This window comes from Botrytis porri (assembly GCF_014898465.1).
Source record: "Botrytis porri strain MUCL 3234 chromosome Unknown BPOR_012, whole genome shotgun sequence".
NCBI classification, from domain to species: Eukaryota; Fungi; Ascomycota; class Leotiomycetes; order Helotiales; family Sclerotiniaceae; genus Botrytis; species Botrytis porri.
This window is the reverse complement of record NW_024066086.1, coordinates 616,183-643,558: the sequence shown is the minus strand read 5'-3', so window position 1 is coordinate 643,558 and position 27,376 is coordinate 616,183. Positions and strand designations below refer to the sequence as shown.

The 27,376-nt window shown below is 41.6% G+C and overlaps 7 protein-coding genes across 7 annotated transcripts; 5 read left to right on the top strand and 2 right to left on the bottom strand.

Annotated features, from left to right (window-relative positions):
• Positions 1 to 736: 736 nt before the first annotated feature.
• On the top strand, positions 737 to 1,081 carry EAF01_008742 (uncharacterized protein; the record flags this gene model as incomplete). Its single annotated transcript, XM_038916998.1, has 1 exon — positions 737 to 1,081. One exon carries the CDS (start codon positions 737 to 739, stop codon positions 1,079 to 1,081), a length of 345 nt encoding a protein of 114 aa, XP_038767392.1.
• Positions 1,082 to 1,508: 427 nt separating this feature from the next.
• EAF01_008741 (uncharacterized protein) lies at positions 1,509 to 2,349 on the bottom strand (the record flags this gene model as incomplete). The annotated part of the gene is made up of 2 exons (XM_038916997.1): positions 1,610 to 2,349; positions 1,509 to 1,555 (listed from the first exon to the last, which is right to left on the bottom strand). Exons 1-2 carry the CDS (start codon positions 1,971 to 1,973, stop codon positions 1,509 to 1,511), a joined length of 411 nt encoding a protein of 136 aa, XP_038767391.1. The 5' UTR covers positions 1,974 to 2,349.
• A 1,799-nt stretch (positions 2,350 to 4,148) lies between these two features.
• On the top strand, positions 4,149 to 5,074 carry EAF01_008740 (uncharacterized protein; the record flags this gene model as incomplete). Its single annotated transcript, XM_038916996.1, has 2 exons — positions 4,149 to 4,336; positions 4,390 to 5,074. The coding sequence occupies 2 exons, from the start codon at positions 4,149 to 4,151 to the stop codon at positions 5,072 to 5,074; spliced, it is 873 nt and encodes a 290-aa protein (XP_038767390.1).
• Positions 5,075 to 12,004: 6,930 nt separating this feature from the next.
• Positions 12,005 to 14,659, top strand: EAF01_008739 (uncharacterized protein; the record flags this gene model as incomplete). Its single annotated transcript, XM_038916995.1, has 11 exons — positions 12,005 to 12,104; positions 12,153 to 12,231; positions 12,284 to 12,295; positions 12,346 to 12,417; positions 12,488 to 12,759; positions 12,810 to 12,849; positions 12,907 to 13,312; positions 13,359 to 13,746; positions 13,795 to 14,334; positions 14,392 to 14,527; positions 14,593 to 14,659. The coding sequence occupies 11 exons, from the start codon at positions 12,005 to 12,007 to the stop codon at positions 14,657 to 14,659; spliced, it is 2,112 nt and encodes a 703-aa protein (XP_038767389.1).
• Positions 14,660 to 16,353: 1,694 nt separating this feature from the next.
• Positions 16,354 to 23,968, bottom strand: EAF01_008738 (uncharacterized protein; the record flags this gene model as incomplete). Its single annotated transcript, XM_038916994.1, has 8 exons — positions 22,927 to 23,968; positions 22,767 to 22,873; positions 22,004 to 22,703; positions 19,779 to 21,943; positions 19,619 to 19,711; positions 17,457 to 19,553; positions 17,286 to 17,358; positions 16,354 to 17,213 (listed from the first exon to the last, which is right to left on the bottom strand). The coding sequence occupies exons 1-8, from the start codon at positions 23,198 to 23,200 to the stop codon at positions 16,354 to 16,356; spliced, it is 6,369 nt and encodes a 2,122-aa protein (XP_038767388.1). The 5' UTR covers positions 23,201 to 23,968.
• Positions 23,969 to 25,044: 1,076 nt separating this feature from the next.
• Positions 25,045 to 26,311, top strand: EAF01_008737 (uncharacterized protein; the record flags this gene model as incomplete). Its single annotated transcript, XM_038916993.1, has 3 exons — positions 25,045 to 25,223; positions 25,270 to 25,594; positions 25,786 to 26,311. The coding sequence occupies 3 exons, from the start codon at positions 25,045 to 25,047 to the stop codon at positions 26,068 to 26,070; spliced, it is 789 nt and encodes a 262-aa protein (XP_038767387.1). The 3' UTR covers positions 26,071 to 26,311.
• A 359-nt stretch (positions 26,312 to 26,670) lies between these two features.
• EAF01_008736 (uncharacterized protein) lies at positions 26,671 to 27,271 on the top strand (the record flags this gene model as incomplete). The annotated part of the gene is made up of 2 exons (XM_038916992.1): positions 26,671 to 26,961; positions 27,062 to 27,271. 2 exons carry the CDS (start codon positions 26,671 to 26,673, stop codon positions 27,269 to 27,271), a joined length of 501 nt encoding a protein of 166 aa, XP_038767386.1.
• Between the last annotated feature and the right edge of the window lie 105 nt (positions 27,272 to 27,376).

Below are 27,376 nucleotides of genomic sequence, written 5' to 3'. Positions count from 1 at the left end.
GATTAGACCCAAAATTGTAAATTCAATAGAATTCCGTTCTCCTATATCTTTTGTGAATCGATCGGTGACGTTGAAAAATCCACTACTGTTCCTGACTAAGGGGCTTCCCGACCGGAACACATTCCCCGGTGAGCTTGTACGCACCAATAAATAAGCTCTGACCCCGCTCATGTCAAATTAGTACATCACTCCGCAAATATATATTTCTAAATTCAAATATTCACTAGAAATATGTCGCAATTACATATGAATTCTACCATCAATTCGTTGATATATCATGATCAATGATTGGTCTAGTATCATGCGTGCAACCAGAAGGAGCAAGAATATCACGGGTCGACGCGTTTCGCGAATTTCGACTCCTTGTGAGTTTGTCGGCACAATACAGTACAAAATGTTTGTCTCGACATTTTGCGACGCGAACGAGTATTTAATCACTTAAAGTGTCATCGAGGTTCTTTAACCATCTATTGTAACTCGCTGCCTAATCTTTAGCAATACCATTCTCACTACCATCTTTCAACACTGCCACGGTCGATAAACCACCACTGACCAGACTTCAACGTATCTCAAGAGCAACGGTCAAGTTCATGTAAGTATGGCCGTATATTTATAGTTGAGGTCTTTGTAGATAGTCCTTTTTCGATAAAATCACTATTTCTAACCCTCTCAAATTTCTAGTCCTCTCGATCGCATTTAATACATCAACAAATCCAACCGCAAACAACCATCTAAAATGCACTCACCAACTCCCGACCCGCAGACCCCAATCCCCGCCTCTCGCGAGCACAAACCTCAGCCTGGAGCGAGTAGTGGTGCGGATACCGGTAAACCAAAGACGGTCTCTGTTACGGTTAAGGATCAACTGGGTGATGAGATTACATTCAAGATTAAGCGCAACAAGCCTATGTCGAAGATCATGGAGGCCTATTGTCAGCACAAGGAGATTGGGGATATTCAGAGTGTGAGATTTCTCTACGACGGTCTCAGAATCGAGAAAGAACACACGGCCGATAGTCTGGAAATGGATGTTGAAGCCCGGCTTGATGTTTTTTTGGAGCAGCTAGGAGGTGCTCGTTAATAAGTTCTAGATGGAATGGAGGGGTGAGTGGATACGATTTTAGTGGAATTTGGAACGTGGAATGAGGGACAGAGTGCTGACATGATGTCTGGTATAGCATGCATAGCTCACAACTCAAGCGCATGTTTGGTATTGGGTTCGAGGGAATTGAAGGCGCAAAACTGCGGCGTAAGAAAGCACATTCGAGACAATCTGAGGTGTACTACAAATACACGGGGTCAATTAATGGGGTGGATTTCTTCGATTTATTTCTCATCCAATACCATAAGGTTGGAGATAATGGAGCGCGTTTCTGTATGAGGACCCAGACAGTGTCATTCATAAATACTTCAATAACCCAATGAAAGAGTGCTTTCCAACTATTCATATTCCATACGATGACTTCAATGAAGGTTGTAAATGGCAAACGCGACTACAAAATACCTCCTTATGTTCCAATGCAGTTCATACATCGAAGATCATCGCCCCATCCACCTACGTAAGCCCTCATATCAGCGTTTGAAGACTCACACTCTTGAAAGAACTCACTATGTATCTCAGTAGCTGTACTAACAATCTTTTGACGGTTTCCGCATTTGGTAGGTACCAATTCTGGTGCATCTCTCCATTCATCTTCCTTGAAATTGAATGAGCCTAACGAAGAGTATATTTCGTAACAATTAGCAACCCCGATACATTTCTCAACTTTGAGGAAAGATGGATAACCCACTAGTGCCTTGAGTAACGATGGTGCTATTATCGAATGTTTTTCCCCCAACGCATTCCTCACATTTTCTCCAATCTTTGTCCTCGTGGCCCTCATTGTGATGAAAACCACACAAGGTATAACGACGATGATTGCGATTGCAAGAGACAGCAGAATAGCTGAACATTTGATAATTTTCCTCGTCATCGCAAATTGCACGATTGCAGCATTCCGTACGAGTTAGATGGCGTGTCTTTCCGCAGAGCCCGCAATAAGTATCAAGGGATGGAGTAGATGTGTTCTTGTAGATCTTGCAAAGGCGTTTGTGGTTTGGCCATGCCTAGAGCGAGGGTTAATGTGGGTTTAAGGAGCGTATGTGATAAAAGTAGCCTGTCTTTGGTGTGCAGAGGAACAATACCAGACTTGCTGGCACTGGGCACATTTATATGAAGCTGGAAAGCCGCAAATCACGCAGTGGTGGGATTTTTGATGGGTTTCTGGAGTGGAACAGCTGGAAACTGCGGGGATTGAGGGAGTGGGTTCGGTCACTTGATGTGAGTTTGTTGTGGAGAAGTGGAAAAGTTCAGAGAAACCCAAAGATACAACCTCGGACAAGAGGTAGTTCAGTTGTAACTTCTACACCAAACGCGCCCAAAGCGCCTAATCACGTGTGATTTAGATGCTCGGGACCTCCGGGTTTTCGTTGCAACATTTTCATTATTAGACAATATCTGCATCTACCTCGTTCATCCACTCATGAAACGTCAAGCATCGAGAACTGAAGACTCAGATGTTGTCAACACCATAGCACTTAATATGTTAAAGTTAAATACGTTCTCAATTGCGCGTCTAAATATAGATACCTTCCCAGCCAATATTCCTTTCAATATTCCTACTGTCCAGCCCAATGCGTATTCCAATTTGGGATCTAGGCAGGTCATAGTATCAAACATTGTTGATCAAAGGTCTACATTACATCAAGATAGGAAATATTTGCGGAATTGATTCTTGATACGAATCCCCTGTAAATCACTCGTTCCAGCAAGGCTGTAGAATGTCGCAGGTGTTGGGGTCCGAATTATCTCCGCCGGTACTTACAATTGAGCCGCTTGCTGGTTTTGGACATACCAGAAGATTGTGCACATCGTTGATCCACATACTTTCAGCTATCAGATACGAAGAGCACGGTGCCGCTCTTGACCAGCTCCATGTCGATGCAGTCATAGGATGAATTGAACCATGTTCAAGACGGAGCTTAAATCCCACATCGTGTTTGAGAGCTTGAAGCTATCGCAAGCGAGGATTCGCTTTCAAATCTATGGAACTCACCGATCAGGGAAATTTGAATCTAATTTCGATTGGGTGGTGCCTGATCTGATATCATCAATATTCCGGGTTCTTTTGTCCCCTTGGATTATGTTTTACTCTCATAGCCTCAAATGTACAGAAATAATTACAGCAGAGCAGTCGAAGTCTTACTCTGTACCCATTTGATGACTGGCTGGCCGTTGCTGATTCTCCATGCTTGTGGGGTTATCAGTAGACTCATTGAGGAGACGACGATTCAGCCAATAATCTCCGCACAGTCTATAAGCCTGGAGCTTCTCTGATTATGTTGGCAATCAATGCCTGGTTGATAGAGTGGAGAGATTCTTATCTAGAAGTGCGGTGAGTCTTGATGGTTATATGGCTAAAATGTCTGGAACGGCAAGTGCCTTGCGCCTTTGTGACACAGAAGCATGGACGAAAATGCAAAGACGAAATCCTTCACTCATAATTGGTTATTCTGTTATTCGTTTTCTTGTGATTCACTGAAATATGTTGTGATACAGCGTGGCATTTGTTCAAATCTGGGTATTTTCCGCTCTTAGAATATGATACGTTACCCATTTTCAGGCGAAGAATTGATTTGCATGGATGCCCTGTTCCCAAAATGATGCAGAATATAATTTTTGGCAGATTTGGACCAATAGGTATAGCTGAAACATTTATTCAATTGCTTACTTTTCATGCCAAGTATGAGGTTTTGAAGATAAAAATATCTTTCTAGTATCTGCCAAGATGCTGAAACTTTTTACGCACACCAAAAGGAATCTTCCATAGGCTCATCACAGTATTGCCAAAGCAAAATCTACGCCATGTTATGCTCATTCGCCCAATCAACGAAGCTCCAAATCCTTCACCCTATTTCGACGACATCTCACTTGGCTTACAAGCATTACCATGCATTCTTTGCGCCAATTCTAACCAATTTCGTCAAATCACCGAAACTGTACATTACCATGTACTGAATATACTCTCAGCCCTATCAGCCGATTGTACTTTTCGTAAGACATAAAAAAAGTCGAATTCCCACGAGGAAACGAAGATGAAGCCAGAGTCATGGAACAGGAAAGCCCAACCGAAGACATGCAGAAATCAGATGAAGTATCAAAGCGAACAGCAAGGTCGAGGACGCCAACTGCGTGTTTACAATGTCAGAAGAGAAAGCAAAAATGTAGTAGAGAACAACCGTGTAGACATTGTTCGAGAAGGTATCCACCAGTGGACTGCATCTATACCTTTGAAGGGTAAGTTCTCCGTTACTTTTACGTGAAAACTACTAATATGTTACTGTTCAAAGGAAACATAGCATGGTGCAACCTCCATCTCCGAATAGGTTATCTGTACTAGATGACACCCCTGCATCTTTCTATGCAGATCTAAAAATCTCGGCGGGACGGCTTTCTACTATTCCCTCTCAAAGCTACTCAAGCACAGTATCAAACCATGCATACCATCAAACACCTAACCAAAATTCAAAAGAAATAAATATGAGCTATATGCCCACGTTTGATATCACGAGCTCGGAGCCATTCAAGTCCAAGTCTCCTTATCAGGGAGTATCGAGCGCTGCAATACCTACCTCTGGATCATATCCTGAATCAGAAATGGAATCGAATGAATTGGACCTTCGACCCGTACCACAAGTTCCGACAAATACACCAGAACAAATTCCACTCTACGATTATATGAATGGTCCACATCTAGAGACAGGAAGTTGGAATCAACCTTCCGAATCGAACACTAATTCAGGAATAGTTGGTTTCCAGAACTTCGGTCAGTCATATTTCACTCCAGCTCCAATGCAGACCACAAACTCTGATTCATTTCATGTCAATCCCTCTCCTGCGTTTCATCAAAGTTTTGGGTATAATGAAATATCAAATTTGGACAATTCGCTGGATATTGCGTTCTCGCCTGAAACGCCAGGTTGTCAAAATCCAGATTATGGGGCAACGGGTGGGTATTCTGGATCTTACTACTAGGCACCAAACGTCGAGAATTAGGAAATGAGCAGTATTTTAATGCGTCTAAGCCTTCGATGACTAAAAAATCACGACATGATTTTGAGTAAAGTAAACCAGAAGCAAATTGTGTGTGGGTTTCAAATTGAAGGATTTGTGACGCTACTACCTGCTTAGAGCTTCTTCTCTGTCTTCATCCAAAGATAGAAATATTGGACAGGGTTTCCGCAATTCTGGGGTTTAGTTCAACAATTAGAGCTTTTGAATTCTGATTCCAATCAGGATATTCAAATAGTTCCAATTGTTGGATCCGTTTCAGATGCCTACTCAAAGCTTCCATCCATTCTACCATTCTGTCAGTCTAGTTTGCCGCACTATTTGATACCAAGCTACTCGCCTTCATTCCAATGTACACCAAATGGAAGCTCAGATAGAGGCTTGTGACTTCTTCAAGATTGAAAGTCTCTTCCTATAGCTTCAGGAAGGGGCAATAAGATACCGAATATCAAATAAAAGGTCGCCTAAAATTATTATCACTGAGCTTTATACAACTACCAGTATCTCCATTGCAATATTCCCGGCGGGCCATCGAATGATGCCAATACTCAGATCGCTTCCTCCATCTGTACCCATCACTCGATCCAATACATTGTCTGTCTGGTATCACGTTGCATCAGATACACATCATGGTGTCCGTTATTGAACGTGTTTGATCTATCTTATTAAGAGAAAAGCAAGGGAGGATCAACTGTCATCGCATAGTAGACCTAGAACAATATAGATTATTTTTCATATACTAATCAATTTCTAAAATCAGACAAATAATCTTTAGATTTTTCTTTTTAATAATAGCTAAAGTATAGATTTTAATATGAAAATTTAAAAATAATAGTATAAATTATTATCAAATTATTATTTTTAATAACATAAATGTTTTCCTTAATTTATATTCTTTTTCTAATTTATAATTATAAAGCAATTTTTCTCTAATGAGTTTCTATCTCTATATAATATTTTAGAAGTAAAAGAGAATTAACTCTCATTATATAGTAGACCTTGAACAATATAGATTCTTTTCCATATATTAATCAATTCTTAAAGTTATATAAATAATCTTTAAATTTTTCTTCTGAATAACGACTAAAGCACAGATTTTGGTGTGAAAATCTGGAGGTGACGATGTAGATTATTGCCAAATTGTTATTTTTGATAATGTAGATATTTTCCTCAACTTATATCCTTCCTCTGATTTATGGCCGTGAAGCGATTTCTCTCTGATGAGTTTCTATCTCTGCACAATATTCTAGCTCCGCTTTTCCATACTATTTATTCTCCTCATCTTCTACCTGGAACAATCTGGGTCATGTGAGCCCATGATACACCTTCTATAGACTTTGAGGATTTCGTTGCGCTGGAACTCCATAGATGGACGGACTACCCACCTAGGTAGATGTGCAAGCAAACATTCTTCAAGGAAATCTTGAGAAATCGTTAGGCTGATAGTAGTAACCTGTGCCGGAACCACCTCAGACTTGTATGTCCTCACTAAAAGGTGAGATGAGAGTGGCGACGGCGAGAATGTTGAGCCATCATATCCTCTTTCTGAATGGGACCTTTGTTTTCTTCATGATTTTTCATATGAGGCTTTCTAAGAAGAGAGTTCTGTATATCTTTATACATAGTTACATAGTTACATAGTTATACAAAATGTTGAAATCAAAAGTAATCACCACTCTCCTCTTCCTCCTCACCCTCCGAAAGCGAAACCGCGATATGCAACAAATATTTTCTTTCGACCCAGGATTACCTATTTAGAATTCGGAATAAAGTAAAGCGAAAGCGCAAGTGCCGTCTGAAGTGAATACTACCAACCATACTCCCCTCCCTCCCTCTACCAAACTTCCAAACGCGTATCAACAAGACCAACTCAATCTCAATCGTATCCTCCTCATCGAAAGGAATATGCTCTCCCAGATCCCAATCTCCAAAAATGAAGCTTTTCGTTTTGGTGAGAAGGCGTCTTTTGGCAACTATCGTGAGATGCGTGTTCGTGTAGATATGCAACAAAACTTTTCTATTAGTATAAACCAAAGGTTATTGGATAGAGATTAAGTGATTGTTGAGATATGGGCTACCTCGATATGTAGACAGAAATTGAAGCTCATTACTAAGCAATGAAAGGGTGGTCGGCGATGAGGTGAGTGACTTCCAGCTTTGAGATATTTGCTCATGGAGAGATGTGAATGCAAAACTTGATCTCCTCTTGAAGCCAGATTTATTATTATTATTATTATTATTATTATTATTATTATTATAAGAAGAGAAATTGAAGCTTTTCGTTTGGGTGAGAAGGCGCCTTTGGGGAAGGATCGTGAGATGCGGTTTCTTGTAGATGTGCAACAAAACTCTTTTCCAGTGGATGGGCACATGACTTGATATTGGTCGGCAGAGGATTGAATCTCGAGTATATAGACGCGTGTGTTGAGCGAAGTTTCGGTGCAAGAGAGTGATATTATACCAAGTCATAATATCTCGAGGAAGTTCAAAGTTGTCCTCCTCATGGATGGAGATTCAAAGATCAGAGGGAAACAGAAATGAAGCTTTTCGTTTTGGTGGAAAGGCTTCTTTGGGAAACTATCGTGAGATCTAACTCTTTGTAGATATGCAACAAAACCTTTCTTGGGGATTAACGCATGACGTTGTATTGGCTGCCGGAGAAGTGAAGCTTGGATCTGTAGAGGTATGTATGAAGTGAAATTTGGTGTGAGGGAGTCAACTTCCAAGAAATAAAAACCCAACTCCTATGGGAGGAGGCTCAAAGTTGTTCTCCTCATCAATAGAGAGATTCAAGCTAATAGGAATGAGAATGAAGCTTTTCGTTTTGGTAGCAATGCCTCTTTTTGACAACTATCGTGAGATCTATATTTTGTAGATATGCAACAAAACTTCTCGAGGATGAATCAGGACAATGTTGGGCGGTGAGGGAGTGCCGTCAGGCAAAGTGAATGCTGGTAGAGTCGAGTGAGGTGTGAGCCCAGAGAACTTTAGATGGAGGTGAGGTCGAACGGTTCTACGTCGACGGCTTCAAGGAACTTCAAAGTTATTCTCCTCATCAAGCCATATTCAGAAGACGAAAGATGAAGCTTTTAATCCTGCTGTAGAGCCTCAAAATCCCAACTATCGTGAGATTTATATTTTGTAGATGTGCAACAAAACTTTCTGATACAACAGATAGGAGATAGCAGATAGTAGATACCGATAGCAAGTGAATATGGAACACGAGAGATCAGACGACAGCGACAGTGATCCCATCGAAATTTATCTTTGTACTTCTCAAGAACTTCAAAGTTGATCTCCTCATGGATGGGAATTTGGGAAGGAAAAATGAAGCTTTTATTTTGGCTATAGGAGGTGAAATTTGAGGGTATTCCAAGATCTATATATATTGAGATATGCAACAAAACTTTCCTGTGCAGAATCTATTGCATATGAGTGGATGAAGATAAGGATAAATGGAGATAAGAATACGGTGAGGGTATGAAGTGTGTTTGAGTGAATTTGAAGTGAAGTTTGAGTGAAGGAGAGAGATTCGGCTGTGCTTGGGCGAGGCGGCAATGGGTAGAAATAAGGCGCTTGCACAGGAAATCCTTGGTATATGAATGTTTGGTTTACTTGTAACTTCTGGGAATAGTGAACATTTAACTAATAGGGAATGCAAGATCGAATAGTCGAATGCAAAGAGAAAGTTGCGAAGACGTAAGGTGAATATTATAGCTCCATGGCTTGCTGGAGGTGCTGGGACAAACCATTTGTTGCCGTGTAAGTTGAGATACGCTGCGGTACTTTCAGAGTATATTCTGAGCTACACGTGTCAGATTTCCAACCATTTGGGGCATCTCATACCCAACTTTGATTCCAGAATCATCCCTCTGTTAAGAGGCGAACCCTTCTTCATAGCCATCTGTAAGTTCTAGTTCTTAGTATGTATTGCTCCAAAAGCTTCCCTGGTTCTGTGATACTCATTCGAAGGACAGTCAGACCCAGACACACAAATCTCGCCCAATACATATTTATATATCCGAGGGATGTTCCGAGTCTAATCCTTTTCCACAAGGAGCTCGAATCTTTGAAGGCTTTCTTACAACCCGCGGATCATGTTGACAAGAGCTTGTATCTACATCCACAATCATGAACGCCCTGATTGAACGCTTTCAATAATAGGGCTAACATAGAAAGAGCAGATAAGAGGATTGAAATCCCTGCATTACCTCATGCTCGTGTGTCCTCGACAAACAATTTAGTGTAGGAATTTCTGAGAGGATACAATCGATTCTGAAATGCTGTTGTGTATGTTTTCTAGTTTGTCCCCCTTGGAAGTTCGTTGTTTCGTTATCCCTAGCACTGGGATCCAAATCTGGCCCATGATGCGCAACGATCATCGAGCCAGCTACCTCTCAGACATTGTTCTAGATGTTGATGCATCTCATTACATCTCCTGTCGATCGAATCCCAAATGTCCACTTTTCCATAACTCTATGACCTGCAGATATTTTGACAAGTCAAATGGGGGAATTGAACCATAGATCTATAACAGAGTTCGCGAATGATTCGATGTTCTTTCAACGAGGCTTTGTGAATACAATTCCATCTTCAAATGATTTGACAGTATTACCTATCGCTCAAGCTTGACAGGCGAGGCAAAAGATCTTATCGCAAGAGTCAGGTGGTAGCAAACAAATAACATGAATCAGTACTTCGATCGACAAAGGATGGGTACGTCCGTGAGTTAACTTCATCCTTCATCTCAAGATGAGGAACCCGGATTAAGAAGAGCGACGGAGTCGTTGATTGAGATAGATAAGCAACTCAACGACCAATAAGTCAACCAAGTTCTTCACGGCAAGAGAAAGCCACCCAGGTATGTTCAATATGCCCCTTATCAGCTCAGCAAAAGAATTCACGCGGAATATGAGGTTTTGCTTTTCGTTTGCTTGATCAAGTCAAACGGCGCATGCATTTGCACGTCGTATTACATAATCATGCATCACTAAGCAAACCTTCTATCTGCTTAATCCCTTCATCTCTACACATGGCCACTGAGTTCAACCAAATCATCAACATCTTGTTTAATTTGGTCTCTACATTGTCCGAAATCTTTGAGCATTGCGCGATGCAATGTTCATTATCTCTTGTCCTTTTATGGACCATCATTTTCGTGTCGATCTGGTCGCGTTTTTCCCAATCTCAACGATCCAATCGACTTTCACAAACACGATATTTGCCAGCAATACCTGCGCATCACTTGAATTTTCGATTTCAGACTGAATATTAAATTTCGTACCTGGTGTGGTGTATGAGTGACCACTTCACTGGGCTTTACTTTCAACGATGGTTGGCTACTCGGAAATGACTTGATCTCCGTCATATTTGCATCTCTCCTATCACAGTGCCAATATACCTCGGTATCGATATGCACTTCAACTAGGTAAAGCTATGCACTTTCCAATCGACAGCAACATCGAAATAACGCCAAATAGTTACTTGCATCTTTCTTTTTCGAGATGTCGTTGGATGAGGTTGACGATGTACGACAGTGAATGATCTTGTTCGGTCATTTCGCACATGCTTCGGTCAAGCGACCATAATGTATTTTGTCTCCGAGTACATACATACACAAGTAACCTCACGCGGAGATTGTCATTCCTTCAACGCGACTCAACCCCAGCTTTTGCCCCACACCCCGCAAGTAGCGGGTAGTGAATCCAAGCATCGGTAGATCTTCCGAATCCCGAGTTTTATTTGGTCTTGGTATATATTCTTTTCTCTCGCAGTACCTTACCTCCTTTACTAATAAGATGACTCGGCGAAGGAAGGCACTTGATCGAGACCCCAGCAATATCGTAGATCATTTCCTTTGTGAATGATAGATTTATTGAATCGTTAAATTGATTGTTGTTCCACGTTTAATTCGGCAAATTTTAGTTTTCCTGGCAAACCTTTTCAACTCATGAATGCCACGTTCTAATGATCCCGAGATCTCATTGAACAAAAGGTGAATACAAAACAACTCATGTCAATGATATGGGAAGCCATTATTTTTGAGTTCACTTGAACATATTGGTTGACTGAGATTGTCTAACATTGGAAATTGAGATGGATAATCAATCTGCAAAGCTATTGATTGTTTCTGATGTTTCTTGGCCTATGATCTTGGTTTATCTGCAAACTACTAATCCTTGCTACAGGCCTTTTTCACTAGCTAACGTTGTAGCGTACTACAGGGTCAAGGACCATGCTTCTCGCCCACATTGCGCTGGGATGCGATCAGATTTCTCTAGGGACACGGGGCGCAAGATGATCATGAATATCAAAATGGTTTGCATCAAATGCCATTTTAGGATCAATTCTACTTCCTGGTGATGGTAAGCCAAGGTTAAGCTTCCACACAGAGGGGCTTCTATGAGCTTCGGGCCTTTTGACCCTACCAAATCACTTATCCCTTATGACGTGAGCTAAGTAACAAGCGAAATGTATTTACTCAAACTATTCATGAGCGCATGTTCTGTCTTGGCATCTTGAGTATCTATAGGTCCATATCATATCGTCCCATCTTGAAACCAAACACCCCTCCATTGAGAGTATCATTCGGACACTCTTTACCCCTGGTTCAAGTATATTATTCACATCATTTGCAACCCCATTTGAAATTATCATTACTTTCCCGTTACTACCCCTCCTTTTAAATCTAACTAGCATCTGTTTCGGCTCTACAAAAGAGTTCCAAGTCCCCTCCTCTCCATCTTCCTCACCATCTTCCTCACAACCACAAACTCAACGGATTCTTTCCTTCTTTCTTGATCCATTAGCACAATTCTTTCTTGATACCTCTTCTTATATTGCAATACCTTTAATTAGTAATAATTATTCAATTCTTCTTTGGTGATTACCATCATGAAGAATTCTCTTTTAGCGGGAGTGCTAGGCACTGTCCTTAGTTTCGTCTCTGGTTCTACATTTAGTCCAGTTAGACCTCCTGCGATTCCTTTAGCTGGTATCTATCATAACCTCTCAATCTGAGGATGAATCTAACATGAAATAGTCAAATCACCATACATGAATACATGGTTGGAGGCAGGAAGTGTTGGTGCTAGTGGAGGTATTCTCCCGGGGTATTGGCCGTAAGTTGTCTCCTCAATTGAGTATCAAAACCCAAAACTAACATTCATGTAGTCGTTTCTGGGCGTAAGTTTGAATTCTTGGCTATATGGTGTACGTTCTAACAAAGCGAATAGCGGACCTCAACCTGATGGTTCGGTCGCTGGAGGAGCTGGCTCCGTCACAGGCTGGGCTGGTCTCATCAGAGTGTGAGTACCCTTTAACTATTGTAGTTATCAATTCCAGGTTTTCCCAGATCATTCTTACTAAACCATACAGGGATGGCACAGCCTATACCTGGATGGGTGCTGCCGGAGTTGATGGTGTCGTTCCACCAAGTGTTACTCAAGATCGTATGGAGTATACTTCCACCAGATCAACATTCTTGATGACTGTCGCTGGAAAAGTATCAATGAATGTTACATTCTTATCCCCGCTCACCCCAGATGACATTCGACGACAATCAGTTATCGGTACATATCTTTATGTATCTGTAAAATCATTGGACGGTGCTACCCATGCTGTTGAGTTGTACTGTGATACATCCGCAGGTAACTTTGTTCTTGTCTAGAGTGAGGGAGTCATGCTGACGCAAACATAGAATGGACTTCCATCCACAAATCTGATACTGTACAATGGAAGTGAGTTATTCTAATCTCGGAATTACCTTGAGAAGAATCATTCTGACTTTAATACAGTTATACCGTAAATGATGGCATTGGTACCCATCGAAGTTGGAGACAGGATCAAAGTGAATTCAATGCGGATTATGCAGATGATCAAGCTCATTGGGGTTACTGGCTGTGGTCTACTAAAGCCGTCAAAGGCATGTCGTACCAATCGGGACAGGACTCCGTTGTTCGCGGAAATTTCCTCAACAATGGTTCTCTTCCAAACACTCAGGATACCGTTTACAGAGCTATCGAAGATGCTTGGCCAGTATTTGGTTTTGCTAACAATCTCGGAAATGTTGGAAGTACCCCTGTTGAGACACTTTACACCATTGTCCATGCTCAAGAAAACGCAATCATTTTCCTCGGAGATGGTGGACTAAGATCTGTTCCTTCTTTATGGGCTAGCTATTGGGATTCTGATATCTCTTTGGTATGTGAATTCTTTTCTTGTTTCTATACCATGCTAATTGCCTTAGGTCACCGATTTTTACAACGATTGGGTCATGAAATGGGGTGTCTGGGACCATAAAATTGCTGTCGACTCTCTGGCAGCTGGTGGCCAAGACTATTTGACTATCACTTCCCTTTCAGCTCGTCAGGCATTTGGAGCTGTCCAACTTTGCGGTACTCCCGATAAGCCACACTATTTTCTCAAAGAGATTAGTTCCGACGGCAATACTCAAACTGTTGATGTCATGTTCCCGGCCATGCCTATCTTCCTCTACACCAACCCTGTTTTGCTTAAGTATTTGCTTGATCCTCTTTATGAGAACCAAGAGGCCGGTCACTTTCCTCAGGAATATTCCCTTCACGATTTAGGTGCTAACTATCCTCGTGCAATCGGACATCCAACTGGTGATGGAGGTAAGTTTTTCTCTGGGTTAGCAATCATCACATACTAATAATAAATAGAACCTATGCCTCTTGAAGAATGTGGAAATATGATTATCATGACTCTCGCCTACTCTCAACATGCTTCCGATACGGCATACCTGTCTCAACATTACCCATTACTCAAACAATGGACTACCTTCCTTGTTGCTGAAGCTTTAATCCCAGCAAATCAACTTTCCACCGATGATTTCCAAGGCACTCTCGCAAATCAAACCAATCTTGCTCTCAAAGGTATCATCGCGATTGAAGCAATGTCAGTAATTGCAAACATGACTGGTAATTCCGCCGACGCATTGAACTATACAAATATTGCACACGATTACCTTACAAAATGGGAGAAACTCGCTATTGTCCCAGCAACTGCATCAGCTCCAGCACATACCAAATTGGCTTATCAAGATAATAGTGGACATGGTCTTTTGTACAACCTTTACGCAGATAGACTTTTGAAGCTCAACTTTGTTCCAAAACGAATTTACGATATGCAGAGCGACTACTACCCAACAATTGCTAATGTATATGGTGTTCAACTTGACTCCAGAAATGTTTGCACCAAATGTAAGTTTCATGCACATCCTCTTTTATGCTGTAGCTACTAACAATCTTTTCAAACAGCCGATTGGGAAATGTGGGCAGCAGCAATCGCATCTCCTTCCACAAAATCCATGTTTATCTCCAAACTCGCAACATGGATTGGTGTTACCCCAACTGACCGCGCTTTCACCGATCTTTACAATACTCAAACTGCAGAGTAAGTTTCACATTCCTACTCAACATTTCTATCATGCAGAATGTCATGTACTAACACAATCACAGCTGGTGGTCCGGCCCCTTCATCGCTCGTCCAGTCGTTGGTGGTCACTTTGCTCTTCTTGCAATTTGATGGCTCACCAGCAAAATTACCTAAGAGAGCAATTGAATGCGATGCCAAATGCAGTCTTACATGTGACGCTCAACGGGACACAGAAGATGGAAGCATGGCAGTTAAATTCAAGGCATAGATGACGAGATATCTGTTACGATACATGGCATACGGCGGTTAGAGATAAACTATGGGGTTTGGTGATATCGTCTTTGGGTATTTGGTGGGAATTTTGGGGGTTTTGGCATTTACAACGTACTTTGGCTACCCAGAGATATCACGATTGATTTTGCTTTTCTCATGAGAGAGCTTGAATTCTACACGGGTTTTGATTTGATTCGATTCATTTTGTTTCTGTCTTTCTGATGGAATGAATTGATTGAATTGAACAAAGGAGGATACTTCATTTGTACATATTTTATTACCATCCATGCACATGCAACTCAACTTTCAAGTACAACATTGCAGCTACCTAAGGGGATACAGCGTAATTACCGTGAGCAGAATTTTCTCCTTACATATTGCGACGCTTTTCATTTCACACCACGCACAATCATCTCATCACAACTCAAACTTCTTACTATTCCGATACCATAATATGATATAGATTGATGCTAGACTTGGTTGAAAAAATGATTCATACAATAACATCACTTGATGTTCTGACTGAGTCAAAGATTAGCATGTGTTTTTGATTGAGAGCTCATGACTTACTTGTCAGATGACTGTGCGGTAGGCGAAGAGTGATGTACATACTGTGGATGTGAGATACGTCGGCAGTTGACTGACTTTTCCCGATGCGAAAATTGACTCGTCTGTATTGGGATTTGTGTATTTCGAGGGATGTTGTGGGATGGTGTATTCATCCTTGGGTTTGTGTATATGTATGTATGTATGTATGTATGTATTTGTTAGTCCCGAGGTCGATAACGACCATTTTGTCAATACACTAAAAATATATTTCTGCCGGGGCTAAAAATGTATCTAGAATTTAGTAGTGTGGTTGGTATCACTGTGGGGATGGTGAAGTCAATGTAGTGCTATGATTCATATTGTTGTAATATTACTTGAGGTTCTAAAAGCTAATAAGACTACGAAACGTATTGCTGTGGTGTCGAAAGGCGCTAGCGCGGTCATATGATCCCTATCCCGATAAGTATAGATATAAAAGAGAAGTACTTGGCTTTTGGATAGCCCTTCGTAATAGTAGGAAAGGCAAGTCAATATGATAGTCATTTCTGGATGGCTAAACTCTGCTGCGGCTGCAGGTACATCTTTTCCATGGTATGGGACAGCTAGTGATGATCTTTTCAAATCCAAACCGAAGTCAACCCTAAACCTCTTATGTGAAAAAGCAAAGTGAAGAACTCCGTGTGCGAAGAGACCTCGAAGGAGTAGAAGACCCATTTTCGTGGAGTTATCATCGAATATCGGATGCTGAATCGCTTCTTCATCTATCTTGGAGTCTGTGATAAATTGGTATAAGAGGTCCCGATTTCTCTTGGTAAAATGGAAGAAAGATAATCCAGGGAGTCCTTCATCGCAGATAGATTGTACCACCTTTTTAAGAAGTACATCGCCGATTGCGGGCTGTAGAATCCGAAGTCTCGCAAATATACCACTATTATCCGGCAAATTCTCTATTTCAAAATCATTTTTGTATTTCCGATCAAGTTTCTTGATACAAGAAGTCAATATCGACAATATTCGTTGAATTAGCATCCAACGGTGAGGAGCAAAGTCGATAGGCGTTTGTCTGCCAAGAGAGTGTAAATCAATTCAAATCGTACATTCAATATCTCGTCACTCTCATCTAGGATATCCCGACAATTTTTGAGTAGCCAGTCTTGGGTGTCATTGATTACCTTACCAACAGCCTTTGCATCTTGATCTCCAGAAAGTACCATCTCAAGGCCCATCAACTCAAAAGAAAGTAAATGCTCTGGCTGCACTAGAAGTACACCGCAACATGTCATGCAAGTCTCGTAAATTTCTCGGAGCTGGTTTGCCCCTTCAGCATTTACTTGTAGCCCACGTGAGATTGGTACAAAAAATATACGCCGATTGATCATATTACCAAGCTTTCTTACTAACAGTTCTCTCATCTGTCTAGACAGCGCTCTGAGAACTACGACGCGACATAACTTTGTCTTATCTGCCAGAGCAGATGCCACAAGTGGTACAATGACTGAAGATTTTCCAAGTCCCATATTCAATTGCATGACAGAGTTTGCACCTGATGATGGGTCAATCATTTCACTACTGATGTTAGCCTGGTCTTTGCGAATCAGAATTCCGTTCTCTAATTCAAGTAGTAGCCAGTCCGGATGTAACAACGGGTCCCACCCTCGATGTCCCGGATTTGAAAGTTCCGTGAGAAGCTCTGCTTTATTGCTACGACAAGCCACCAGACGCTTCAGACGTTGAAGGGTAGTTATAGCCAGACCAAAATATACAATTGCCTGCTTCCACTGTTGCGTGAGCTTTATAGGGTACGAGTCTGCAATGAGCGAAAGAATTGTGGTTTTAGATAGGCGTGGAAGCATTGTAGTGTTCTCTATTGACCCAAACATGTCTATAGAAGAGACTAACTGCTTCAGAATTTCGCGATACATTTTTTGTACTAGTATCTGGCTTTCTTTCATACAGTTTACAAAATCCCAGGCTAATGCTGAAGATTCTAGCTGGAAAGATGGAATATTATGTAGAGCATCTAGGCTCTGTTGGAAGTGGTTACTGTATTGAGCCTCAAACTTGCCGGAAGTACGCCGAGAAAGTTCCAACAGAAGCTGAGATACATTCCGGTGATCATTCACACTCTGTAGATGTTTGATAGAAAAGAATTAAAGTCGAAAAGATGACTGCTGCTGAAAAATAATGGCGCCCTATTTTTCAACAGATCCTTGAGCGATATATACGTCAATCTAGATTTATATTCTTCTGTATGGTTTGTATAGTCATTCCATGGTTGAATGATGTTCTTCATTGGAGGTATCGTATAAAGGGTTGCTTGTACCAATCGAATGTATTCCATGAACTCTTTGTTTCGAAACCAAGACATAAATAGTCCCTGAACCCTGGCATTTGCTTCTACAATATCAACATATGCCCAAAACTTATCATCTTCAAAGGCAATGGGCTTCTCAATTGGCCATTGTTTCATGAAATATTCTGCCCCCATGTCGATAGCGCTTTTTCGACAGGCGCTGTAAAGCAGTTGTCTACGAATGCTGGCTTCATGCTCCGTCTCGGATTGATTTCTGTTCACAATACTTGCTGAGGATCTTTCGTAGCTCTTAACTGCGGAAGCGATGATATCACCCAAACGATTCTCGTTGGGTTCGAACCCCTCTGAAAGAGAGAAGCAATGATATCGTGGAAGCTTTATGTAGCGTAATGAAGGATTGGTGGCAAATGCAAGAAGAGTGTGAACAAACACTTGGTCTATCTTTCGAGAAAAGACTAATGTTGAAAGAAAAATCATGACTTTATACTTGTCTCGATCTTCATTGCAACTTGTAAGCATCTGATAGATCGCAAACCAATGTTCAGGTAGAAATTCAGATGGTGCATCTAACCATCGAGTGTCATAACCAAGGACAGTCATTGAATCGGTATCAGGTCCAATGATGGGGCGGGTCGAGGATTTTATGATTCCTCGTAAATCTGTAGCAACATTCAGATCTTGGGCCCATGAAGAAACTAGTCTTGCGATATCATAAATTGCAGCACGTCGGTCCATGTCACAATTCCCATCGCGAGAGTCATATTCTTTATCATGGCTGATGGTGAACTTTTCGGCGCCGAACATATCAACGAAACAAAAGGAGTTTCTGATTGCCGCCATATAAATCAGGGTAAGCGCACCTCTGGTATCTGGTTCTGGAATGTATGCCTGCTTTTCCGACTTGTCTTGAAACAATATTAAGGATCTAGCATGTGTAAAAATGCATTCAAATTTTGTGCTGAATCCTTCATGCTGTGATAAAGTCGGTAATTGTGACCATGAAACACTTTGCATTAATTTCTTATTCTTCGGATAGTAAGCTGGTTTCGGGGATAACGCCCTTAATTTCAAAAGCAAATCTATCTCCCGAGAAGAAAGTGTATAGAATGATAAAACAGCTGCAGAAGACAATATCTCTAACGCCTCTTCTGTGCCCGTCTTTCCAGTGAGATTATCTGGGACGATATCTGAAGTTAGCGCATGAAGATACGATTTAAAGAGGCGAGTGTGAAGGCTTCCATTATCAATTAATCGACCAAGTTGAGTGTCGATTTTGTAGTCGTGGTAAGCATGAAAGTCCTTTGGTTCTAGACTGATGTCCACTTTAACATGGTCCTTGTATGGTGTGAAAGAGATTTCCCCATCTGGGATGATGAATATTCTCGTTGATTTATCACTGTTGCATAGAACAAGCTTGTTGACTAAACCAGTAAAAGTGCCTATATTTTGATCTTCATCCACGAAAATTCCACGAAATTGTTTTGAAGTCAGCCTCCAGTCACTTTGGTAGAAATCGAGATTAAAACGTGTAAGGCGAATCTCCAATTGTTCGCTGTGTTGGTTGACTATCATATTGATATAACATAGTCTTTCTATTGGTCTCAAAATCTCTGATATAGCAGTGGCCGATCGACTGCGGACGTCGACTGCAGTCATCGAACCGTTCGTCAGATGATAATATTGCTGTGAGAGATTCGTGATCTGCCAGCCATTCTCCGGGAACATCCATGGGCTTTCCACTGGCCTTAATTGTATAATTCCTGTTTCATTATTCCGCATGAAAAAGTAGTCCTCTACGAACGCATCCGTGAAATCGACAATTAAGATGCGCTTAGGAATAACCTCAAAGCATTCACCATTCCCACGAGTACGAACGATCAATTCGTTGCCTATCATAATAAAATTAATCTAAGAAAGTAAGCATGAACTTTTAAACACAGGACTGACTATGTGATAACACCGGGGAGTCATACTTGCTGCTCGCATATTAATTTCCTATTCTCGAAAGCCATGCCAGGCATTGTTGATGGAATAATTTTCAGCATTTTTTGCATCGCAAAGGTCAGCTAATTCAAGTGGCAAGCTTCTCTATCAATCACTCGCAATACATGAATCTAAAGAATTAATACTAACCTTTCCAAAGAGCCGCTTGTATGTTGGATGTTCCACATAGTTGTGGGGTAGACGAGCCAGGGGAGATCCATTTATGAGCAACTCTCCACTCAATATGTTGAAGTCAACAAATAGTGACAATTGACCACTGGATTCTGCCGTTCTTGTCCTCAGCCATCTTTCGTTCGGTGTTTTGAGTGCTGTCCATCCAACCCCCGGTTTGTAGCCTGACCAAAGATATTGAATAGTCGTATCGATACCCTGTGCTTGCCAAGTGACCATGTCACGAAGAACTCGCTCAGCACGGTGGGTAATTCTATCAAAACGCCTCAAGCACATTTGAGTGACAGCAGTGAGGCTATGGATAGAAATAGGACTTCGATCATGAACTGTTATCAAAGATTCGATAAAAATTGCCCGACTCTCGACAGATTCTAGAATCTTCTTGAGATGGTGTATATCGACATCAAAAGTGCCGTTGCATGTTAGTGCTAATTCAAGGGCGCGTAGTTCAAGTGACTGGAGCTTATTTTCTTCTTCGCAATCATGGAGTAAGTTGACAATATCTCTGGTCCACGTCATCGTAATAATTCGAATACGTAGAATTAGATGAAGACAGTCTTCTTGAACGTTCTCGTGAGACAATACACTAAGTAGTCGGGTAGCAAGCATTGTAACAATTCTAATGGCTCCTCCACCTTGCCAATTTGACTCCAAGCTTGATACCAGCCTGTTCAATGCCTCTAAAAGATGTACTCCAAACGCTTCATCATCAAGGTCTGAGTGTGATTCTCTAATTGACTGTATATAATCTGCAGGCCCGGCTTGCCACGCAGCTTGAGCCATTAATTGAAAGGATTCCTCGCGATTCAAATCTAGTACTCGAGATTCTACTTCACGCAAGATGTTCATCCATAGAAGACGGAATCCAGATCTAAGGGATGTAAATTGGTAATATCCGGACAAAGTCAGTGTATTTGGGCAATGAATCTGCCTGGCAAGAGCTTCGTTTGTGGTATGCGCTGTACTTTCCAAAGAGTATTGTAATTCTGCGCATGCAGGGGCAAGCACCATAGTGCAAGACGTTCGAATATCGAGGAGTGATAGAAAATTCGTTGCGATTGCGGTTCCATAGTTTCCATCAAAATCTAAAACGTTGAAACTCAAGCCACAAGTCTTCAGAATATTCTCTGTTGTAGCTAAGGAAATGGCTTTTTGTTTGTAATGAGAAACAATAAATGGCTTGAATTGTGATCCTACTCGAAGTCTGCCGTGGCTATTCTGAACATAACGTTTCAAGGGACTCTTATCAAAATAATAATAAGCAACGCTACCTAAAGCTCTCGGCGTTGACGAAAATGTATCTACAAGAAGACTATAGGTTCTATCCCGCCAGCTTGAAATAATGGTAGGGACGTCGAGTTCGAACACTACCGATTTTGCTTCTAATTCGGATTCCGGAAGAGGAAACTCGTGGACAGCAACTTTGATCTCTTCAGCACAGGCTTTGGCGATGCATTTCTGACATCTTTTAGCCTTGTGACCTAATTTTCTGCGACGATTTGCTCTTTTTCCAACAAGAAACTCCTTTTCTTCGCAAACCGACGTTAGATCCGCCTTTTTCCAGGCCTCAAAAGCCTGAAGCTTAGTGTTCAGCTCTAATATCTTTTCGTTGTGTTCGGCGACAGCATCGGCCATGATTCGATCTCGTAGATGCTGATGTCGGAGTGATTTATCAAAATAACGTACAGAAAAACTATTCAAAGTGTTGATTTTTGAGAAAATGCACGGCATTTCATCAACCGAAGCAGCATTCCTATCAGCGATGTACCTTTCTATGGATGCCAACCTTATCATTTGTGGCTTTGTGGGCAACAAGAGGGGGGCGAATAATTCTGGGGTAAATCCGCATCGATAATCCTTCAGCAGAGGCTCCTCGGATGTTACACATTTGTCCAGTGCGACCCACAAATCTAGCAACGTCAATATCTTCAAAGATTGATCTTCAGCTATATCCTTGTAGACACGATCAGATGTCTTCTGGTAGATAGATATGAGATCCGCTAAAACTGTGCAATCAAGAGTAGATGTATAGTACCACTTTAGCCAACGCGGAAGATGGTCTGCAACCCACAACTCTATGTCCGCCAAACCTAGACGAATATTCTTAATGTCCCCACTTAAGCCTACAGACAAGCTCTCTATACTTACAATACCCATACTAGTCTAAACCGTTCTCATATTACATTGAGGTTCAAGAGATTTATGGCCCAAGTTAGATTCGCCCCGTGCTGACATCATGGCAATGTAAGGTCCCAGGGACTGTAAGTTGAGGACCGTGCCTTGTTGCGGTCTAAGGATAGAAATGTCGGCGCGTGGTGGTGGTGGAAGTGATGGAATACTCTTTTTTAAACAGGATGACACAAGGGACAATACCTGCTGAACTCGAGATTTTAGATCGGAATCAAGTGCAGAGCCGAGTTTGAGTAAACGTCGTTGTACCTTCATTGACATAATGAACAAGATTTCTCTGGAATTTTGAGCCTCTAGTTGGCGGTTTAAGATCTGACACATGAAAAATAACATGAACGATTTGTATTGGATATGCGATGGTTCATGGCCCTCTTCTCCAGTAAGTCCAATTTGGAGACAAACTCGGAGGAAAAGGTAGCGAGGTGAGCGACGCCATGGTTCAAGACAATCTTTCCACTGAACGATGTCGCGGGTTCGTTTTTGAATGCACCTAACAACGACACGGCGCCCGATAGCATGCAAACATTCGGTCAACATACTGGTGATGAGTGTCGGGTCAACAGTGTCTCTGATTTCAATGTCTGTTGTATGTGCCTTGGATATTTTTGAATGGACGATAATTGGAGTATCTCGCACTAAGCTTTCGATACATTGAGATAGTGCTTCTTGGAATCCGTCTTCGTATATGCGATGCTGGGAAACAGCCATTGCTGGACCTGGGAAAGATCACCGTAGCCGGCCCATTGTTGTCATTACCGCTTCATTCTTTGGAGATAACTCGAAAGTCTCAAAAGTGTATTCCTCCTCGAATCGTCGAATAATCATGCCCGCATTTTGCTTCTCAATGTGTATGGCACAGATATCTAAAGTTGGGCATTGTTAGAAATGTGATTTCAGAGAGGAATGACTTTCGTACCTTGAACTTTCATCGTTCTTAGATTCTTGATAATTTTCGAAGACGGCGTAGTAGTGTCATCTTCTCCAGATACGATACCCTTTACCATCTCAATAACCCGACCGAACTGTAATCTTTGTTCAGGTGCTAAGTCTGGATGAAAGTTCATCAGTTCCTCATAGAAAAGCCGAGTTAATACTACATCGTGCTCGGCTCGACCGTCTTCCTCGTGCGGTAATTTTGGAGGGAAAAAAACATGATGGAATATGTATTGTGACGAGGTTTTGGAGACCATTTTGAAGTCGGATCTCTTTGAAGATACATCCAAATATCAAATTGAGGACGTTGCTGAGGAGAGTTCAGGAGGAGCTTTTGTCTTTGGTAATGAAAAATGGACTATATTTTCGCCTTCTTGACCTCAACTTTTAATGTAGGTGATTGGAATTAGGAAGCTTCCGAGTAAGAAAAAAGATGCAATGAAAAGTTCAGAAAGCGCCGGAGATTGGTTTTGATGTTCAGAAGCTGAATCCTGTGGGTTCCAGTGCTGTTTGCCTGCGCTTGAGAAGTTTATCTTGCGGTTTGAAGACTGGAAGACTGGAAGACTTGAAGACTTGAAGACTTGAAGACTTAAAGTTCAAATCGCTGTCGAGCAGATAGTAGCTCAATTGATGACGGTCAAACACCCATATGATTGTGAAACATACTATAAATGACGGAAAAACGTAATTCGAGAATTGTTTGTAGGATACAACACTGTTTGAAAATGCAAACACACAGAAATAATAAGCAATTAAGCGTAGGTTACAGTAAAGTAAATACACTGTCTTTGGTTTCTGCCACTGGAAAAGTGAATCGACGAGATATCACTTTGTTCCAAGGTTTCCTTTTGTGCCATGAGAAAGGAGCTTCCCAATATCTCTGTTTCTTAGCTGCTATTGACACCCATCGCCAAGTTCTGTCTTCGGAACTCGTCGAAACGACTGAAAAGGCCTTGCACCTGGATGAGAAACCAAAAGGAAAAGTATAGGGCGAAAACATTATGATTTGTCCTGGTGCTGAGGTGGAGGTTACATTTGATGTTACCAAAATGAGGCTTCACACCAAGTGCCCAGGTGAGTATCGGTGAAGTTACATTACATTGGCGTGGGGTTCTGCGCTAATCCCACCAATCAATCTCTTCCAAGGTTAGCAAGCTCGACAAGCACGGCTTAGCTCAAAATAATCTGCACGGACCAGGGTATTCTTCCAACCTGGAAATTTGACAAACGAAATCTCTTGAGCTTGGAAATCTTGTAATCCTTCTCACTATCTGAATTGAACTTGGAAGACCAAACGACCGTTCCATGCTACTTTGAGATTGATCCAATCAATTAGATATGTATCCTAAAAGAGTGCAGACAATATGGGGCTGAGAAAGACAATCAAACATGTCAGCATGCATCTACAAGTCGGCCACCAGTATCTTCTGAATCGTATCGATACATTTTCTGAAAACAGAAGTCTGCAGAAGTTTACACTTAATCGTTGAACGGCGAGTAGCGCGTATGGCAGAGAATGTCGAGAATGAGATACCATATACTCGTCGTCAATGGTTGGAAGAAGCTGTGGTAAATCATCCCTTTAACTATCAGCCTCGAAGGGATGTCCGAAGCCAACCTTTACTTAAAGGTTGAAACGTCATAATTGGTTGCTACATCGAAGACATGGGTAGTACACCCGAGAATGGCTCGGCTGGAATGTACTTTTTAAAGGTAACATTCCGTTAGCTTTGCGCGTAGCGGCAGAAAGATTTCTATCTCTGGTCGTGTTAAAATATCATACAAGAAGATACCGCTCGACGAGAAGTCAAAGGGAAAGTATTGTAGGTACAGGAATACACGATAGTCTTTGGAACTCAATGAGTGCTCCCACCATAGGTGAGAGCAAATTGCATCTGCTCAAAGATAAATGCATTCGTGGACGCGGTACATGTCAAGTAGCTTGGCAGCGAGGTCTCATATTCCAAGCCTCTACATTCTTCATATTCGTTGATATGCACAACAAAATTTACAAGTATAAGTCATTCTCATACTCTCATTCCTTTCTTTTGTACACACGTTGTTCCTTTCTCTTTTCCCAACTAACGGCATTATTTTCAATATGAGGACAGCAAGCTTATTGGTCTTTCTGGTCTTTGCCAGAGGTATTTTGGGGGCTACCTGCACCCAAGATCAATGTGCTGACGCTATTACATCAATTGGTGAAATCAACGTCGGTCTCCAAAGTCGTTCATTAGATTGCGCCAAGTTTATAGCGACTATTGTCACTCCCAATGCTTCGTTCGTCAGTTCTAATCTCATTCGTATTCTTCGCTAATTGACATAGCATTGCTTTGATCACTACAAGTGCCAAAATGGAAGATTATCCATATGTTCCTTCTCAAACAACAGCCGATCATGGTACAATTCCTACTTATGCATCATATTGTACCGATGCAGCTGCGTATTCCTCTGCCTGTGATTGTGCGGGAGTTACACCATCAGCAGTCGTCGCTCCAACTCCAACTACCTACCTTTACGATAAACTACCCCTTTGTCCTAATCCGGCTTTGTGTGCACAAGGATACAATGATGCTTCTTGTGGTGGTGGGGCAGGTATTTGTATACCTGGTGGAGGGAATGATGGTTCAGGTTTCTGTGTCGCTTCAGGAGTGAGTATTGAGCTATTCGATAAATCTTCTGTTTTTGATATTTCCACTTATTTCCCGATCTCAATCCCGACTTTTGTCTTCCGTCTGTGTCTTCTTCTTGCTTCCTGATGCCTCACAATACCATATTTTATTTTAATCACTTGTTTCGGACTCCATTTTGGATAAGCAATACTAATTCCCCGATCTTACAGGCTTGCGGAATTACCTGTGAAAACAATTCGGATTGTACAACTGGTATCTGTCTTCGGGATGTTTGTTGTGGTTCTACATGTTATAATCCTTCGGTTCAACTCGTTACTACATGGCCTCCTACTCCCAATAAACTTGTCAAGAAAGACTTTAGTAAGTTTAAGGATCTTTTCAGCAAGTTCAATGGGGCAAAATCGAAATTATTAGGCTCTTCGAAGAACAAGATCTTGGGTACTCATCTGCCTGAAAACCCTCAACCTACGAACTTTTTCAAAGGTGGATTTTGAGATGGAATTATTTAGATTGTTGTGATGTCGAATGCCGTTCAAGCTGGAGTAGATGGAACCTGGGTCATTATGGGATATGTATTTCTTTCTGTTGAAGTTATGAGGAGGGATTGAAAATGTTTGATCTATTTCTTTGCGCTCAAGTACATGGCATATATCACTGCGTCGTCGTTCTCTTCTTTACCAGACTCTTTCCATCCAGATTACAAGAAAATACAAAATTGATACTTTCACATGGAGATCAAATTTGCTAGCAGTCCAGGCTCTATATTTTGTTGAAACAATGGATCTTGAAATAATATCAGATGACTCATTAAAGTCTTGGAATCTTACGTTTTACGTAGTTCATTATCGAGTACAGCTCGTATGTGAGATTATTATCATAATGACGATTGCTGACAAAATTTAGTATCCGAAAAGTTCCCGAGTTGCAGATATAAATGTCATACTAGCACGCGTCAGAATCTGACATCCTATTCAACCTCCCATCTAAATCATACCACACATTCCTCAATTTATTCAAATCCAAAACACCACTCCATTCCCACCCCACAACCTCCAATTTCTTTATTCTTTTTTCGCCCCTCAAATCCCCTAAAAATGTCAACCCTCACCACCTTCCTCTTCACCCCCCTCTCCCCAACCATAAACCACACCATCCCCTACATCCTCACCAACTGGACATTCTCCTACCTCGTCCTTGCTTCCCGCCACTGGAAACAATACTACGGCTTCGATCACAATGAATCTCCTCGTTACGATATCCAAGAATATGGAGAACGAATGGTGAGAGAGGGGAAGCTGACGAAGAGACAATTGGATAGGGTGAAGAGGGTACAGAGTGCGTCGAGTAATAGTGTGGAGCATTTTGGGTTTTTTATGGGGTGTATTGTGAGTTGAAAAAAAAAAACTGGTTTGGTTTTTTGAGGGGAGGGAGGGACGAGGAGATAGTGGGTAAGGTGAAGGGTATAGAAAAACTAACACACCCTAGATCCTAGCCCAACAAGCAAATCTCCCTATCCACACAATCAATACCTTTGGATTATCCTATAATCTAGCGAGAATCGGATATGGATTCGCGTATACGTTTATGGAAAGGAGGAACACGAGTATTTTGAGAACGGTTTTTTGGTGGTGGGGAAACGTGAGTTGTATTGGGATTTTGTTGAAGGTGGGGAAGGCGTTGAATGGAGGAGCTTAGGGGGGAAGGGAGAGGAGAAGGGAGAGGGGAGGGGAGAGGGGAGGGGGGAAGTGGAGGGGATGGAAGTGGAGGAAGGAGAGGGAGGGTAGAGGGGTGATTGGAAGG